The sequence below is a fragment of the Psittacula echo genome (genome assembly GCF_963264785.1).
Source record: "Psittacula echo genome assembly, chromosome: 20".
Taxonomy (NCBI): Eukaryota; Metazoa; Chordata; class Aves; order Psittaciformes; family Psittacidae; genus Psittacula; species Psittacula echo.
The window spans coordinates 677,586-697,353 of NC_137756.1; the positions used below are offsets into that span (position 1 = coordinate 677,586).

The 19,768-nt window shown below is 37.6% G+C and overlaps 1 protein-coding gene across 1 annotated transcript in view; it reads left to right on the forward strand.

The window, feature by feature from the left end:
• The window catches only part of CALCRL (calcitonin receptor like receptor), a gene marked incomplete at its 3' end in the record, with an annotated part of 28,878 nt that extends 14,263 nt beyond the window's left edge, over window positions 1-14,615 (forward strand). Inside the window, exons 7-12 of the mRNA XM_080632105.1 lie at window positions 906-1,059; window positions 2,282-2,342; window positions 2,472-2,538; window positions 8,231-8,449; window positions 8,825-8,866; window positions 14,394-14,615. Coding sequence (XP_080488231.1) covers window positions 906-1,059; window positions 2,282-2,342; window positions 2,472-2,538; window positions 8,231-8,449; window positions 8,825-8,866; window positions 14,394-14,615 — 765 coding nt within the window. The remainder of the gene's footprint in view (window positions 1-905; window positions 1,060-2,281; window positions 2,343-2,471; window positions 2,539-8,230; window positions 8,450-8,824; window positions 8,867-14,393) is intronic.
• Between the last annotated feature and the right edge of the window lie 5,153 nt (window positions 14,616-19,768).

A 19,768-nucleotide genomic window follows, 5' to 3' on the forward strand; every position in this document is an offset into this window, starting at 1 on the left:
TTTTAATTTAGGCCTGGAAGATAAATTCAAATTTTATGAAAGTTAGGGGAAAACTCCAGAAGCTTAATCAAGTAAAAAGATAAATTCTCTTTCTCCTGTAAAAACTCGTCCAAGTGCTGGAAAACAAACTTGAGATAGCTGCTAATCACCTGATTTAGTTAGGTAGCAAAATGTGGTAAAAAAGGTTCATTTCTGGTTTGTTTTAAGCTAAGTGCCAGAAATAGATCAATCCAACACTCAGTGATTACAGGAGGGGAAAAAAAAAAAAGATCCACTGTGTCCAAATCTGCGCATTAACTATTGCTTCTTTTTCAGAACTTCGCAGTAAATTGTATATTAACATTTCAGTTGAAGAATGTCTTTTGAGTGAAGCTAAATACAAATATGTGCCACCAAGAGAGGTTCTCCTCAACTGATGCTAAGTGCTGCAATGACTAGGTTAAAGTTGGAAGTATCGTGAGCATATTAAAAACATAATTTATTCTCTGGAGTAGCTATATGTTGTGATTGGTGAAATTTGAGAGGGAATTACCTTCATCAAGATACATTTTTGGTTGTGTGTTTACCATCAGATAATTTAAGGATTCCCTGCTGACTGGAATGGCTAAGTGTGGCAATGTTTGCAATAAGGGAAAATATCATTACGGCTTTCTGCCTTCATGCTCGAGGATCTTGAGGTCCTCATATTTGAATAATAAAAATACAGACTCAGTCACCACTTTTATTGTCACCATAAAGTATTGAATTGTAATACCATGAAACTCTTCCTAAAAAAAAAAAATGTAGTGAAAAAGAAAATAAACACTGAAATTTAACTTGAACAGTATTTTTTACCATTTTGCAAATAAAGCTCTTGCAGTTTTGCAACTTGAACATTAATATTGTACTCTGCTTTTTTTCTGCAGCTTAGTTGCAAAGTGTCACAGTTCATCTACCTGTACCTAATGGGTTGCAACTACTTTTGGATGCTGTGTGAAGGCATTTACTTGCACACTCTCATTGTGGTGGCTGTTTTTGCTGAGAAACAACACTTGATGTGGTATTACCTTCTTGGCTGGGGTATGCGATTTTGCATTCTATGTTTTCAGGCCAAAGCAATCCCTTCCTCCTTTTCATGAGAATTAAAACCTCTGTACTTTGCTTCTCTGAGCTGGTAGCTTTGAACAATGATGACCCACCCCTCTTCTTTGTCTGTGGTATTTCAACAGGCTTAGAATTATGAATATAGGAAGTTGTATGTACTTCAGTCTTTGCTGAAAGAGAGATTATGCGTTTCTGGAGTCAGGAAGCGACTCCTCCTTTGTATAGAGAAAAGAGTCTCCTATTATAAAAAAGACATTAAGAAGTAATTATTCATTGTTCTTCATGTCGAAGATGTTTATTCAGGAATGAATGTTTGTTTTCAGAGAAGTCTTGCCATGTCTTGGGTGGAGGATCAGAACTGAGTTAGAGATGGCCAAGGATTGATTTTTCCAGCAGTTCCATTTGACCTGTATTGTTCACTAACAAATACAAAATAGCTGTAGCTGAAAATCTCAAGAAATATCAGTATCAAAACTAACAAGCCAAACCTGGTCATTTCAAATAATGCACAACAGCATATTCACAAAGTGCAGTTGAGGGCTTTCTTGTTAGCCTCAGTATATTGGCACATTCACCTATAACATGACTTGGTACCCAGGTAGCTGTCCCACTACAAACACACCTGAGATGTAGTTGAAAGATATAGGTGCACAGCAACTTCTGAAAACTGGGTATCATCAGAGTGTCAAGGACCCCACATAACTGATTTGCGTATTCTTTTAAAATTTTCAAGTCTACCTGATTTCCAGAGTCTGATTTCAAATTTGTTTTGCAGGTGACTTTGTTTTCTGTACACCTAGCAAGTACCAACATTGTTTATCGTACCGTTAAAGCTCTGGTCATGTGTAGAATTACCTTTTTAGTACTACTGCCCATTTAGCATATTGCAAGTTGCAGTCTGAAAAATGTCGGTGTTAATGAAGATTGATTGCTGCATTCTAAGCTGTTGTAATTTGATTTGCCTTTTCTTTCCATGCATTGGTATGGATTTCCTTGGAAAGACAGTGGGAATAAGGTTTCATACACCCCTCAGGAAGAAATCTGAGAAAACAGAAATAGTATTGGGACTTGTTACATTAGTTGCTCTACAGCTATACAGTTTGGATGAGGTGAAAGTACAGAAGATGCCAGCAAGAGATGCAAGATGTAGTTATTAGTCAGGTTTACATATGAAGAAAACATTGATTTTTCTTCACAGGTTTTCCACTGATCCCTGCCTGCATACATGCTGTTGCTAGAAGCTTATATTATAATGACAAGTAAGTAGAATCTCAACTTGCTTTGCAAAACTTTTATTTGCTTTAAGGGGAGAAAAAGGAATACAAGAGATAATAATGTTTGTTGGGTTTTTTTGGTTTGTTTTTTTTTTCCTTGTTTGTTTTCTCTAGTTGCTGGATCAGCTCTGATACTCATCTGCTGTACATCATCCATGGCCCTATTTGTGCTGCTCTGCTGGTAGGCATTTTTCAGATAATGATTTGGTTTTCTTATTTGTTTTCTAGCTGTTCTTCATGGGCTCATAAAGTTGATGATAGTCTAAAGCTCAAATTTAGAGGTCACTGTCATTTGCAGGACCTTTCATTTAAGCCAGCAGGTGCCTTAGGCATACAGGATTTGTAAATCTTGGCCTTATTAAGGAGCTGTACCCCTCTTCCTTTGGGAAACTCAGATTTTACGATATTAGGTATCATTCCACTTAAATGCTAGTGACAAGGAAGGACTGTATATTACCTGGAGTACTACATTTCAATCCTTCCTTTAGCTGAGAATGCTTTCTCATTGCCCAGGCCATTTGCCAGATTGACCTTTTATTACAAGCATCCAGATTAGATGCTATCAGACTTGGATCTCACTGAGGCTCAGAAAGAGGGTTCTTGAAGGTCAGGACTGATTAGAAGTGGGAGTACAGAATGGATTTAAATTGGAGCAGGCTCTTGGGAAAGAACCAGTGGAAATAGTTTTGTATCTGTGATTGCCCCTGTTCTGATACTAATCTAGCAGTGTGTGCTTTGGCCATTGGGGTATTGCAACGCCTCTGATTTATTAGTCCTCATGAGCCCAGAGCACAGTGTTCAATCTTACGCTCCAAGTTAATGCCAGCTCCATTACACAAATGCTTGCTGCTGAAGACAGTAAATTCTAGGTAAGTAATTGAAGACAGTATAAAAATCAGTGTTGTACTTCAGTTATGAAGATTAAATTTAACTTATATAATTCAGTCAGTAAATTATTGCTAAATAAATAGGTGCATAATAGAAAAAAATACTAATATGTACCTTTTTATACAACTATCAGCATAACTAATATCTATGAATGCAAAATATAGAGAATGCTGCAGTGTAGAGGCAGACCAGAATTAGCTGCTATGTATTGCAGCCATCTCTTTTATTGTAACGAAACTTCAAGCTGATCTGGCCGAAGTATTGTATATGTGTCTGCTGACCTTTCTTATGGCTTTTCAGTTCATGGAGGGAAATCTGTTGCACATGAAAACATTAAGTAACTTACTTTACTAAGAAGTAAAACATTAAGAAGTAATTTCAATTTCTGACCTACATGAACTTTCCCTTCTGTTAAATTGTTAATGAGTGTTTGCAGAGGGCACTGTCTGCACAGAGAACATTTTTGAAAGCCCACTGCGTAAATCCTGTGGTTCTTTTGACTCCCATTTTCATTCACAGTTAAATTGGCTAGTGAACATGTATTTTGAAGATTGCTTTGATACCATAACACACCTGAGGTCCTCTGCACAGGAAGCCAAAGGCAGTCCCCATGAAATTACTGTGATTTCATGGGCAGCCCCCATGAAATTACTGGCCCTTGGGAAGTGATAGTATCTTGTCCTGATAGTCAGGTCTGCCATGTGTTCATATAAAGACATTTTAACTAGTGCTATAATCTGCAAATTTAAACCAGTTCTAATCCTTTCAATTTTTCTTCTCTCAAATTTAACAGAAGGTGGAATCCTGTTTTCACGGAAAGGAATAGGGATGTTTTTCTTACTTCCATGGTGCTGTATATCACCCAGAAAATATATGCTCTTCTGCATTGTTTTGTGGGGGGTTATGTTCTTTGTCCAGGTGTCTCTTCACAGATATATCATTTAAGTTAAAGCTGAAATATAATTCATATTAGTCAGAGCTTGCTTAAATAATAACAGAAAAAATTGTGCAGAAGTATGAGACTATACCACCCTCCATGAAGTGACTGTGGTTTAGGATGCAAGATCATTTTCTTCTTCCAAGTGATGGCTTCCATAAAGTCACACTGAAAACAGTGGCAAGGCTACTGCTGGTTTCAGATGTACTGGATCAGTCCCAAACCGTCAAGTCTGCTTTCCATTCAAGGGAGCACTAAGAATGTCCTTTGATTTTACTGGCAGCATAATAATCACCTCTGTGCGGTTGGTATGGGAATCTGCATCTGTTCTCTTTGCAATTTACAAGTATGTATGTATACCTTTGACATTCCTATATTTGTTCATGAGCTGTCTTGAAGGCATTTCTATTGGATTTTTGTTGCCCCAGTGCAATCAGTAAATTCATTTGAAAACCATGTAGGAATAAAAAGGATTAAACACAGCTATACATCTCGCCTGTGATGTGAAATTAATTTAAAGGAGTTGCTTTGCTTTCTGGTAACAAAAAAAAAATAAATAATTGAATATGTCGTTCAGAAAAGACAAGCCAGTGATAAAGACATGAGATGAAATGCATGTGTTTGGGCTTTGTGAACAGAACCCTCATTTGCTTAAGCAGCTTGCTTGCCAGAAACAATTTCCACACTTTACTAAGCATGACTTGCTTTGGTAGACATTTAAGCAACAATATTAAACTGCAAATTAGATAACTAGGGAGAAGGCACTGTTTCTATTTGCAGGAGCCAAGATCTCAAAGAATATGAAGAGGACTGTCAAGTGGGTGCCAGGAAGAACTGGCAGAAGCCAATGGGAATTTAACTCTTGTCCATCACTAAAAATCCTACAATTACATAAAGTTAACAATAATGCTATTTTTATGGTCCCTGTTACTACATAACTGTGGTCACATCCCTGCCAAAGAAACTGGGAATGAGAGAAGACATAGGTTGCATTTTTGATTGGAATAGTCTTCAGTTGACCATTTAACTACAACTGTTTGCCTAAGCAACCACAATTAAATAGTGTTAGAGGGAAACAGTAGAGGGTGATAGTTTTAATGCTAAACAAACACTGATCAAAATGGAGGGTGTGAAAAGGCAATAGGTTTGAACTTTAGTGGAAGCAGCAGTGATTTCACTATAGGTTTCAGATGTGCTGGTGCACTAGTGATTTAGTTTGCATTGGTGCCACTGAAAGAGTAGATTTTGATTTAGTTATGCCATTATTTATATAAAACTACAGGGATGTTGATTTTGCCCTGTAATAATGCTACATATTGGTGTCTTCACTGACAGACTTTTATAGATGCAGACTCTTTTAGCAGAAGAGGTAAGTATACTCAACAAACGTATTCTAGAAGGAAGTTCAGGAGATTTTAGCTTCATTACTGACCAATTTAATGACTTTAAGCTGGACTCTGGTACAAGACATAGGAGTTTAGAAGTTGAATGCTTAGCATGCATATATCCAGCCTTGACAATGTCCACAGGCCAGGTATAAAACATATCTTTATGAGCACATACAGGTATTCTGCCCAAGCAAGCCAGGCTGAAGCAGGCTAAGATCTGAAGCTACATAACTGTATTAAAAGCTAAGCAATGACTACCAGCTGGTATCTGAGCTTTTTGAGCAAAGAATGGTCTGTTTATATCATCCTAAGGAGAAATTTAAACAGAATTTAAACGTACATGCTAATAAGGATTACCATACTGCTTAGCACAAACTCAGTGTGGAGGAAAGCGGAAATATCAGGAACTTGAGGAGAGTTTAATGCAAGAACTGCAGCAACCACTGACTTACAAGGTTAGTGGAGTTCACAGCCACTCTTAAGGCAGAACCTAAACTCTACTAACTCCCCAGTACAGGCAGTAGCATTTCTTTTTATCTAGGACTGCCTTCTGTGCCTTTGCTTCTATTTTTGTTCATTTGCCTCGTTCAATTTTCAGGTCACTGTGGAGCTGCCAGTATTTTACTCTCTGTTTGTACTGCAGCTAGCACAACAGGGCTCCTTTGGGGCTTTCCAAACCACCACAGTCAATTTGATGATAATATATATGTGAGTAGTTTCACTGGCCTACTTTTGCTTAAATGTAAAAACTCTACTCACTGCCTTGCTAAAATCAAGACCTGTTTTCTTCACTTTAATTAAGAATTCAGTTCATCCTGATCTCACTATATTTTTTGTGACAGAAGAGATACTCATCTATGTATGCTGCATACTCTTACTGACACTCATAGTCAACTCTGTCCTCCGCTTTGCCTCATCCCTCTATTCCTTTTTCCCCTAATATTTCTTTTCAAACTCTGCATGCTTTTTTTTTGGCTTTTTGCTGTGTATGGGTAAGTGGAACAGTTGGAACAATTCTCTGCGATTCAGCATATTGTAAAAGAAATAGTTTGCTGGGTGATATTTTACACCTGGCCGCTGCTACTTGCATCTTCAGTTAGCATTCAAGGACAGTGTTAGAGGAATTGGCCATGCTACCAAAGCAGGAGAGGGCTGGAAACTCTAGGTTTAATGTTGAGGTTTGAGACATGTTGATGTTGAACAAGTAGATTTGTGAAGGATTAAATTTAGAAATGGAGGAAGGGTTTATTGTGTGTGTGTACTATAGGAAGTTGGATGAGGATTGTGGGCTGCATATAATCTAAATAAATCCCTTGAGAAAGAATCAGAAGACCTTGGATGCTTAAACAGTGCTTAAAGGTAGCTGGATACTTCTGGGAGAAATTCATACAGTGGTTTCCTATGTAAAACAATTTCCTGTTAAAATGGTTTAAATAGCATGTAACTAGAATATAAATAACATCACGTATCTGTCAAAGGCCCCATTGCTGTAACAAATACACAGCTGATTTTTTGTGAAAAATTTAACCAAAATGAAAGAACTCTGCCAAGGCTGTGGAGGACCTGGTGACATGCATGGTCTGAAATGGCTTCTCTGTTTGCAGTTGGCCTGCTGCAAGACCTCCTCCCAAACCAGGGATTCCTAGTCTTTCTAGGAGGCAGTTATCTGTGTCTACCTGCTGGCTTCTTCACCCAGCCTTCCCTTTTGTTTCTAGATAGCTGTGGGACAGTTAGCTGGAAGAAGAGATATCCTATCTCTAGGTCTTTCCTTTCCATGCTGGGTACCCTAAGCAGCGGGGTCTTGCCTCTGTGCCCTGGAGTGTGGCAAGGGGACAGACTAAGCTCCGAAGGTCTCCTTCTAGATGTAGTTTCCATAAGGGGCTTCCGCTACCGCACAGCAGATGAAAGTACAGTGTAACAACCCCTACCATTGCTGTTGCTCTGGTTCCTCGCATCCTTAGGCTGGGGGTGTGTGTGTATATAAATTTATACATATACACATACGTGTGTATGCGTTTTGTGGTTGCTTATGGCAAGTGCTTGCAAATCTGATACAATCTGCATAGTCGTGGTTGCAGTTTAAGATTTATTTTTGCTCAAACTGAATGAACAGGTACACACCACTGCCAACAAAATAAGCCTAAATAACAATGGAAGTAAGCAAGTTTAGCATTTTGCCTGCAATTTTATTTTTTTTTTCACGTATGGGTGGGTTTTTTTCTCTATACTTGTTAAATTCATATTCAGAAAATATATATAAAAAAAGCAGCTTTTTGAAGAACCATGTTTAAATACATAGAGGAAAGAGTTCTTCTTGCCCGGCCTGAAAAGAAAATAATTTTTCAAAACCTAATCATTGACCTGTGTACTGTTACTGTGATAGCAGAGAGTGGTGCGTGGATTGTTAATGCTGGAAGGCCAGTGGTTAACTGGATTGACGCTGGCTTAATAAGTTAGAGGAATAGATGTGGATATCAGATGTTAGAACCACATCTCAGTCACTTTAACGTGTTCTCAAAGAGTTTTAACTTGTGTTTATTGCACAATCACAGTGCTGTCCATGCGGTATGAGTTTTCTTCAGTTGTCTGATTTTTTAAAATCACAAACCAGTGTGTGGGATGATTTCTCAGACCTTCAGTTTCACTTCCTTTTCCAACAGGTGAATCTTTTCTTCCTGCTAAATATCGTTCGTGTTCTTATAACAAAGCTGAAAGACACCCACAAAGCAGAATCCAACCTGTACATGAAAGCAGTGAGAGCTACCCTGATCCTTGTCCCTCTGCTTGGTATCGAGTTTGTCCTGTTTCCATGGCGACCAGAAGGCCGGATTGCTGAGGAAGTGTATGACTATGTGATGCACATCCTTATGCATTATCAGGTAGGAAGCATTAAACAGGTTTTGCTTGCTTGAGCTAGATAGCAGCTGGCATGTGAAGCAAATAAAAGAAATGATTGTGTTATTTTCATTTTTAAAGACGTTCATTCAATATTATTATGAATGGCTTGAACTTTCTCATTCTACTGAATTTTAATTTATTAAAAGGATAGAAACATCATGGTTAATAGTTGGCCCAAGACCTTTTAGTAGTGAATGTCTAGAAATAATTTGCCAAGTTTAGATTTGTACTGCACATTTTTTGCTACGTGTAGCTGAATTTTATCAGAAACCCATAATTCTCTCTAACCCTATATGCATGTAAAAAAATCCTATATGCATGTGAAATAAAGCAGAACCTTTATTTTTGTTTTACAGGGTCTACTGGTGGCTACAATCTTCTGCTTCTTTAATGGAGAGGTAGAGTAATAACTTCTGATATAAATTTATAACACTTTTCCTTTTTATATGTATTTGATGTTTCAGCAATTAAGGAGATGGTAATTTTATTTTCTAAATCTAAATTTGTCAGGTAAAAAATAAGTAAATAAGTATCTGGCTGCCAAGAGCAGAGCATGGAAAAGACAGTGCCATCATTTGTGGCATCATTACTGTAGGACTGACTCTCTTTTGCTGAGCAATCTATTTGCCTCTCGATTATATAGGGAATTGAAGACACTTGTCACTTTGATATAAATTCTCAATAAATATCATATAAAAGTGAAATCTAATTCAGTATCCAGAAGGTATATTTGTCTATGTCAGAAGCTGCATAACATCTGTTAGCCTGGAGAATCAGTGTATAGGTCTTTCTGCAGACCTATTAGAGCATATTGCAAACGTGCTGCTGTGCTCATGTTATGACAGCTCTTTAGGAGAATTTTAGGCTGAAGTTTGGAAAAGTTTTTCTGCACAGATGAAAAATATAATTAAAAAAATCAAAGCTCATTGTGCTTGGGTCAGAAATTTGCATTGATTAAGAAGCACACTTTTAAGTAACCATCATCAGTCAGTTCCAAGAACAAACTTCTTTATTCTTATGTTAAAGGATTGTGCCATATTTCCTATGTGGTACTGATCCTGATGAAGCTAACAAGCACTGCTTTTATCTTGAATAGGTCAAGATCTTGGAGTACACACAGTGACTTTCATCTAGAAACTCTTTTCCCTAAGGTGTAGAGAGAACAGGACTTCACAGTATCAAAGATTGAAATGGTAGAAAGGCTAAAAGATACATATACAAAATTGTTAATATGACTTTTGCTTGCAAAGAAAAAACCAAACAACCCCAAAACAAGTAAACAGAAACCCTCCACCAGAAAAACTAGCTGGTTCTTTTCCAACACTTTTGACAGAGGAACAATTGCAGTCGTACACTTATTCCTACCATCTGTTTGCATGATTTTTGCCCACAGTTGGAACAGTTGTAGTATACGGCTGTAAGTTGATGTGTGGGAATAACCAGATGTTTTCATGTCACTGAACCCTTATTTTCTTCTATCAGATGTTATAAAATCCTGTCACTGTGCTAATATAATGTTATTGGACAGTAATACTTAGAGGTAAATGTTTGGCTCGTGCTAGAATTGATTCATGCAGATCACCCTTCCTTCTCTTCTTAAGTCTAATGCTGGCTGAATTGCAGTGAAACTACCATGGGGTTGCACAGTTTATTTCCGCCACCCTGACCACCCTAAAATCCATGATGCTCAATGATTTTACAAAGGGGACAGAAAAGATGAAGGTAGGATTTCTCCCACTTTAGTGGGCATGGGGCAGTGGTTTTGACCTGATTTAGCATAAAATAAATCTGGGTTCAAGTCCCTGCTTATGTATTTGATTCAAAGCTGAACACATCATTAAGCGTTCTGGATCCAATTTGATCACTTTGACCGTATTCAGCATCAATATATATATAAATTTCATGCTTCAGAATGCCTTCTAAAAAAAGAAGTGTTTCCTTTGTCTAGGAAAGGATTCTGCATCTGGTATGTGAGCCTGCAGGCACGCGTGTATTCTGTTGCCATTATTGTCTCTTACTGTCATACCAATGCCTGAACAAAGTCTGCAACTGCAGCTTAGTGGCTGTTTCTTACCTGTCATAGCAACACCTCATTAGAAACTGTACAAGATAAGAGGTGTCAGAGAGTGGTGTTAATCCTTTCTGCTCCAAGTCTACGGTTTAAAGGTGAATGTTGACACTAGAATTGGTGCTTTGAGTGACAGTGGGGTGTTAGCAATTAGAAATGTTAAAAGCATCTTAGCATTTCCCAACTGCTAGTCTACCTTTTAATGTTTTTCTATACCAAATACCAGGAGCCAAACCTTCCTCAACTGGTGCCTTTGCAGGCCACCTCTGGCCAAAAAATTAATAAAAGTGGTCTACTAGCAGAGAGCTCTAGTGAAAGGAAACCAAGAAATGTAAGAAAAATGGCTGGTATGTCCTGCTGACATAGCCAAGGAACATCTCCAGACTGCTTGAGCAATGTGGTCAGGGCTGGTCTGTCAAATCCAGTTCTGACATGTACTGCAGCTGTTAGTCACAACCCTCCTACAGACAAGGGTGTGTGTGTAAGCTCTTCATCTTTACCTTCTGCGGCAAGGCTTCCCTGAGGACACCCAAATTCTGTTTATGTCCCAGCATCCCACAAAGTTAGGTGCTTCTTAGCTTCCTTACCATATTTTCCAGTTTGAGTTGGCTGAGAGTGGCCTTTGAGGTGACACAGGCTGCAGTCACAGGAGAAGTTTGTCCCAGATCTCTGATAAATCAGTAAAAAGATTCCTATTAAACTATTCATAACAGTGATAACAATGGCCTACATGATCCATGTAAGGTCTCTGGTGTTTGGGTTTTTTTTCTTTCTTTCCAGTGGTCTACAGAAATGATGCAATAAAGATGTGAGGGTGCTGAGGCACTGGCACAAGTTGCCCAAAGAAGTGGTTAAATGCTCCATCCCTGGCAGTGTTCAAGGCCAGGCTGGACAGAGCCTTCAGAGACATGGTCTAGTGTGAGGCATCCCTGCCCCTGGCAGGGGGATTGGAACTAATCTTAAAGCCCTTTCCAACCCAAGCCATTCTATGATAGTCTCAGGTCCACAGGATTATACAATACATTTATTAATAGGTGAGGCTGGTGGGTTTTTTCTCTTGTTGTCAGCTACTGTTTAATTTGTTAGCTGTTTAATTTCTCTTGTATTAAACATCAATTAACTAGTTTGTTAAAGGGCTGATTGAAAGGAGCCTTTCATGAAAATTCCCCCAAAAGAGCTATTGCTAACTAGTAAGGTGAGAAAGTGATAGTTGTCCAGCTGGAACTAGTGTTTCTCTTAATGATTAAGACGCTTCTATTTATTACATAATTTTTCTCTCTTTAAATGCGTAGCATAATATCCTTCCTTAGATGCTATCTTAGTTCTATCTCAGAACTAAGTGCTACCCCTCCTGAGCTGAATTTACAGCTTTGTGCAACTGCTCAAAGATGAGGAAAGAGTGATAAAAAAAGTGGAGGTTTTCACTTCACAGGTAGACACACATATTGTTAAAAAGAGTATAATCAGTGGTGAAAATCAGTTGTGCCATGGAGTTTTCCCGTCATCTTCCAGAAATGATTGATTGGACAATTCAGAGAAGACTGAAAGACTAATAATAAATGCAAGGATGTAACAGCCTAGGGGAATAGACATGTAGCAGGACAGAGGTGAAATACTGATTCAGCAGTAACAGAGAGGATTTGGGAAGAATGCCAGAAATCCATAGCTTAGTTAGAAATGCACCGTGATGCATTTCTATGATGACTGTGATGGGCACTGGCGCGGGCACAAAGGAAATGGTTGCCCATACAGGAAACACTATTTATGGCAATCTGTCACTGGCTGGAGAGCAAGCTAAACAGACTGTTTTCTCCCTAGAAGTAGCCCAAAGGCACTTGTCTGGCAGGGATACTGATGGCTTTTTCTTGAGCTATGGGGACCCTTTAGGACTGGTTTACAAATATTAGTAACAATTTAAAAGATAAACAAGTGTTACTGAAGCAGCCAGGAGGAAGTGTGAGAGAGGATCTTAGTGCAAGGCTTGCTTGCAGCTTGGCAACTCTAGTTTATTTCCCCGCTCTGCCCGTAGACTTCTGTGACCTTGGTTAAGCCATGAAGTTGCAGTTGCTCATATTATCCCATCTCAAGCCTGTGCTGTCTAATGTGACAGTTGCTCAATATGTAAATTTTTGTGTGTTTGTCTACAAGAAGACCTTGATCTTCTTGAAGTAATTGACTATGGAGAGGAGAACAAATGGAACATAGCTTAGGAACATAGCACAGATTGCGTGATATGATTTAAAAATAAGTTCCAAGCTTCCTTCTTGGAAAGTAGGAAATTTTGAATATGGCTTTTCTCTTGGCTTTATGAGGGATTACAGGGAATGGATTGAACCTGTGTGGAGATTTAAGGGTCTATATTTCTATGCAATGTAAATTAATTAATCAAAAGTGTCCTGTGATGAAACAAGAATTCTCCATTTAGACTTGGAAGAAACACAGAATTTTTATATGAAGAGAGGTAAAATCAAATACTCAGCAGTATTAAGATACTTGATTTCAGTGTTTGTAGTTTTGTGCTTAGATGTTCTGAGTGGATTAGAATGGTTTTATGAACGGTAGAAGAGCATCTCCTTTGCCCTAAAATACTAATTTCTTATTTCTTCCCTTATGCCTTCATATTTTTCTTGTGAGGATTTTGAGAAATATGAAGCTCTCCTTTAAACAGAGGATTCTGATACTAGACTGCAGGAAGTCTAAAAATTACATCCCATTTCTTCTATTTATTTTTCATAATTAAAGCCAGAGTAAAATTAGAGGAAGCCGTTGTGTTAGGGAAATGTAAAGCAAACACAAAAGAAACCGTGAGGACATAGGGGAAAATCCTAAATAAAAATATTTATCCACAACATCAATATTTAACTGAGGGAATCACTGTTCACTGTTTAGTTCTTTTGTATGTAACAAACTGAAATGAAGGTCATGTTTGGGAATAAGGCCTGTGAGTGTGGGGTGCACTGCTGGATAAATGTGAGTGCCAGTGTCCCCCAGCAGTTCCTGAAAGCCAGCACCTTGCCAGTCAGTGCAGGAATACTTTGTGTGCAGACTTGGCTGAAGAGAAAATTAAACATGCATGATCTGTGGGCAGTTTTTTTAACATTGAAATAAACCCCTCTTGAAAAAGCAACATGATAGCTATTGCCATTATCATTCCACACGTGGCACCTTCAGAGAGTGACTAATTCCCTGTGAATTTCATGAATGTGAGACTTGATCAATCCCCTGTGCTTTAGGTGTTTAACCATATTGCAGGAGAGGAAGGCTCTGATAAACATAACATCCTTTCAGTGGAGACATGTAAGCCTAAGGCCTTCAGCTATTTTATCAGCTTTATTTTTAACCCTGGTAGAAATAATGGAGTCTGGGAAATTGTCCTGATATTCATTTGGTTAAGGTATGGGCAGAAATAAAGGAAGGCCAGAACCAGAGCAAATGTGAATTATGGTTTGTTGAGAGAATAAAAATTTACAGCTGCTGAGGATGTAGTCTTTTGAATTAAAAGTGCTTAGAGGTGACCTTTTTCACCTGTAAATCTGGGTTGTCCACAGGGACACAACAGACTGTGTTGCTGCTGCTTCTCCTGTAATCTGTTCTTTTCCTGAGCAACTAGTACACTACCATTGTACAATGCAATTATTTAATACTAAATTTGCTAAAGAATGTCTACTTAAATTGTAAATCTTTCAGAATGTGTCATGCGACAGATCGCATGTAGGTACGCCCATTTTCCAGGATTACTCAGCTTTACTACCTAATTTGCTTAGACACATTTATTATGCCCCCATCCATCAAAGAGTGAAGTCCAGTGCTATCTTTCCAAGTGTTTCATATGCATTTCTTTTTGCTTTCTGGCGCAGGTCCAAGCTGTTTTGAGAAGACACTGGAATCAGTACAAAATCCAGTTTGAGCACAGTTTTAGCCACTCGGATGCCATGCGCACCGCTTCCTATACCGTATCGTCCATCAGCGATGTTCAAGGCTACAGCTACAATCACGACTGCACTAGTGAACATTTAAATGGGAAGAGCTACCATGACATGGAGAGTGTTGTTTTAAAAACTGAAAAAATGTATGGTTGACTGCCAAAGGCTTGGCCTATGCCACTGTGCTTACCCTCCTGAACTCCAAATTTGATTTAATGACTTCATGGCCAGAAGATTTTACCTAACCTGGGATATGTTATTCCCCTGAATAATGCAAACTAAACTAACATGTTTTCCATATGTATGTATATGTATGCATATATACATATCTTTGTTTTTCTGTGTATCTTTATAGTATGGACATTTGTACATATATATATACACATATCTATATATGTATGTGCATTTATATGAGGATACAAACTTTGCCTCTTCAGTTTCTACTGTGTAGACAAAGTTGGCAATTTTTTGTACAAAGGGAATCAATGAAGGATTTCTTTTTTTCTTGGAAGTTTGTACAAGACTGTGTTGTGTTGATGCCACTTCACTTGTCTATAGAATCTTGGAGTGTAAATACCATACTGTACTGGCTTAATTCAACCTAAAATGCAACAAAAGAAAATGGTTAAAGTAGGTGCAATAACAACAATAGATTGTCCAGGTTAATTTTGTGACCAGCATTTGACTGTCAAAAAGCCCAAGAGGTAGTCTGAGATAACAGATTCAGACATTGACCATTTGATTTGGTCAACGATACTGAAGGTTTGGTTTGGCCAGTTTCTTTTTTCCACTATTTTAAATCAAGCATAGATACACCAGTGTAAACTTGAGATTTTTACTTACCTCTGTAATATTACTAATGTAGTATTTCACAGCACGCTTTGAGCAGTTTTATTTAAACTTACATATACAGGAGTGTCTCCTTCTCAAGTTTATGGAAATTTCTTATTGACTTTAAGACAGACAAGGTCAAGCAGGCATTACTGCCAGAAAGGAAAGTAGTAACCTGAATAAGTGCAAATCCTTACAGGCACTAACACATAACTGAGGCTGTTGGAACTTCGCTGTGTGAGTAAGGAATTTACTCAACTGGGAAACCCTCATGTATATAATTTGTTCTAGTCATGTTGTTGTTTTATTTTTAAGTGTTTCCCTGGCCATATGCTTGGTAACATATTCCTTCATTCTTGGGGCAAAGTTTTGATCAATTTTGTGGCGGCTTTTTGTATGGGAAAAAAGCCTGCAAGACTGAATGCAGTGCAAATGTCATATGACCTTTAAAGCCAGTGTATGAGAGTCAGGCTAATCAAGCAACCTAATGACAGTAATGATCATTATTTGGAAAACCCAATATAAAGTTTGTCTTACAAGGGTTCAAAACATTATGGATTGATAATATTATTTGGAATGCTTGATTCTGAATCTCTGTTAGTAGCTTTGAACAGTACTTGTAAGTTGCTTTGTTGGTTCTGGTGGGAAATAAAGATCACACTGAAAATAAGGTTGTCAGGAAAGACTTGAGAAAATGTATCTTTGTAGTGATCTATGTTTTTGTAAATCTTTGTTTTAAAGACATTGTAGTTTTCTTAAGTGAAATGACGAAAATGCTCAAGAATGAGGGCATGATGTGAGGTTAGAAAAGTCTTACTGAAAATCAATAAGGTAGAAAAAGGTTTTATTGGTTTATTTTGCAGATAAATCTACTTCAAGTGGGGAAAAACCAAAATGAAGTAGAAGAAAAGTAGTGCTGGAGTTGACAGACAATTATGCTAATTAATGTATATCTATCTGGTGCATGTAAGCCAGTCAAAAGAATGAAAGACAGTTCTTTCTGACACCACTTCAGTTTTAAATACCTACTTGTGTATATGAGCAACTTGACTTTCACATTTAAGCATTTTTGTCAGTAGCCTTTCTGTAAGCTTCGTTAGCTAGCATCTAGTTATTTTGCTGCCACAGTGTTCATAAATTTGTAACTTTGTATCGCTTCAAATGCTTTGTATTGAGAAGGAAAACATGAGGAGGAAGCAGTAAGTTCATGCCACTTGCACCTTTCTGTAGTTTTTTGCGGTTCTTATGTCTGGAGTTTGAATCTAGAATTTTATTAATGATTTAGTTTCAGCTAGGATGCATGGGTCAAGATTTCTGTTCTGCAGGGCTGTTGATTGATGAGAATTATTTGAAAATCGGTTTTGCTTGCTGATCTATGTAGTGTTACTTAAGATCTGTGCAATGTTCTGGAAATATTAGTGGTGTTGCAAATCCCTGCTGTGGTAGAGCAGCTTTATACTGGGGGACTAGATCATCAACTGGTATGGATCTGTCTTGTGTTCCATTTTCAAAATCAATGGGTACCAGCTGAGGGTCAAAGCCCAGGCAGATATCTATCCATTTAAAAGTGCTTTGAAGTATTCTATGTCTTCTTATCAAGCAATTATTTCATGATACCTCGTGGGTTGTTGTAGTGTATGCAACAATTTATAGAGTGTGATACAATATTAGATTTTGAATTAAGCTTCCTTCTCAGCTAATTCAAATTTAATAGCCTATAATTTTTTTTCATATGTACTAGTTGGTAATTGCCCCCTGTCCTCTGTTAGAGAAACTTGTAATGGTAATTTAGGAGGGAAAATTGTTCTCCTACAGAAATCATCCAACTTCTAGCTGGACAGTTGCAACATGCTCCCATGCATGCCTGCACTTTGGAAATTAAGTACACATACAGCTGAATGTGAGAGAAAATGTAGCTGTGGAGGGTTACATGGCATAGGAGAGCTATGTTTTCCCCCTTCTCAGAAGGTTAACTAATCTATTTCCTATTTTGCATTGAAAAACATAAATTCCCTATTTTGCCTTCCTACCTCACCTTTTTCAGTTCCTACACAATCAAGAGAAGGGTCTGCTTCTTAAAATGTTTCTCTATCATCATAAATTAAAATCAAATCCTTATGCTGATTTCTCTTTCCTTATTTTCTACTTTACAAAATGTTGTAATCCTTATCTGTGTGCTCTGGGATGGATATAGACTTTTTTGTTGGGCTGTGAGATTTCTTTGAACATGTATTATTTGCTTTTTGGGTTTGTTTGGGTTTTGTTTTGGTTTTTTTGGGGTTTTTTGTTGTTGTTGTTGTTTTTTAGTGAGGATTTATTGCATCAGTCTACAGGGGCTACAGAAATATTTGTCTTTGGTGTCTATCTCTAATACCAACATGTTAGTATTCTATGAGAGGGAATGTCTATTTTTAATGCTACTGTCTTCAATTAATAAAAGGCTCCATTGCAGGATCCTCTCCGCTGTTTGATTTTTAATGTTAGCATTTATGCTATGTGATGATCTACTATTTGGCTGTAGAAATGCTGCAACACGTACTCCTTTTCATGTCATAAAACATTTGGGCTGGAAACCAAGCAACATTCAAGTATTGTGCTATGTAAATAAGATTAACAGAAGCTACAGCATTGTATTTATTGCTTACACTAAGAATGACATTGAAAAAATGTGAAGTTATTTTTTGGTTGTGCTTTGTTTTCATTTTGTTCATATGAATCATCATGTATTTTAATTGCTGAAAGAAGTATTACTATGTTTGTGATCAATAAAATATTACTACAGTTACTCAGATCTCCTATGTTCTAATATGGAAATAACAAAGCTGATCTAAACTAGGTTTTCAAAGATGTCTTTGCTGTGTGTTAATGAAATATTAACCTAGGGAGAAAGTCATTACATAGAATTATTAACAATTATTACATTTTTAAGTGTTTGTTTATTTAATAGTTACATTTTTAATGCATAGTAGAATGTTGCATTTCTGGAGGATGCTTACTCAAAATCTTCATATTTCTATTTCTTGTCTCCTGAATCTGCCTTTTAATAAAAAGTTATTATTTTATTAAGAAATTTTCTGTGCCATCATGAGCTGACAGCAGAGTAGAGCCTAAAGTAAACATATCTGTCTTCTTTGTTCCATTGGTCTAGGTGGAGTTCCTTTCAACATGGCATTCAACCAGGTCTCAACCAAAGAGACTTGCCTGTGCAGAAGCTGTTTTGTTCTAAAGGACCTACAAGAACCAAAGCAACAGAAAAATGAGTGAGATGTCCCTGCTTGCCCTTCCCTCTCCACCCTGAAGTGATGGTATCTGCACAAAAACTGTGAATGACAGGTATGTTTTAGATCTGTAGAACTGGGCCTGTTCTTTGAATGCTGAAGCGTATCTGATCTTAGATGTCTACCAGCATGTAATTGCATAAATCACTTTAGTATGTATTATATACTAAACCAGCAAATAAGTGCTGGTAAGTAGATTTAAAAATAAAGAACGCAGTGTAAAGCTTTTCAGATTCTTTATATGCAGTAGCAGGAATCTATATACCTCATTGTCCGTGTGAAAAAGCTAGAAAGATGGATTAAATGGTTTAACCAGTGATAAAGTTGGGACGTACCCTGTATCCGACTGATGGATTAAAGCTGTGCAGGAGGACACAGAAATGAAAGGGAGCAAGTACTCAGACCAATAAATCAATAAATTCAATAAATGGGGTTTTGGGGGGATTTGAAGACTGAAGACCTTAAGGGGTTTATGGGGTGGTGGTTTTAGGAGGAAAAATTATAGAGAGGAGAATATGTTTGCACTCAGAGCTGTAACCACACCAGAAGACAGCAGAGCAAGAGTTACTTCGCAATTTAGAAGGGAGGATATGTACAAACCAGATGATGGCAACAGACATGTAAAAAAAAAATGCTCAATGTGGAAACTGAATTTGAGAAGATTGTGTCATACTTAGTTGTTTAGCCTAGCTCTCTTTTAATTTCTTGGCAAGAACAGTAATTATTTTTTTTTTTCTTAAAAAAAAAAAAAAAATTGCTTCTGTTTGCTTTAAGTGAGACAAAATCTTTTTGAGGTTGGGGATGTCAGGAAAGGATGTGTGGTAGTGGTTGAGGGTGGAGAAGGAAGAGGAAGAAAACATTGTCTTGGGGCTTTAAAAGTACTTCACTCTGAAATCTCAGTTCGGCCAAGGTATATAAGCAGTTCTGGGCTAAAGAAATGTACTCAAGAAAAATAGAAAATAAGTGCCTAAATAAGCCAAGCAATATTAGAAAACACAGGGATCTAATACTGGGTCTTAATAACTACTGTATATATAATACCCATATTTAAAAGTGTGCTAATGTCCAGTCAACAAATGCACAATCTCCCAACTCCCATTCCTGACTTTCAAGCAGGAGACTAACTTCAGGTCATTGTGCCTATCTAGGACTGAATGTCAGTGAGTGGAAATGGTTACAGATTCTACTAGTACTAATTTA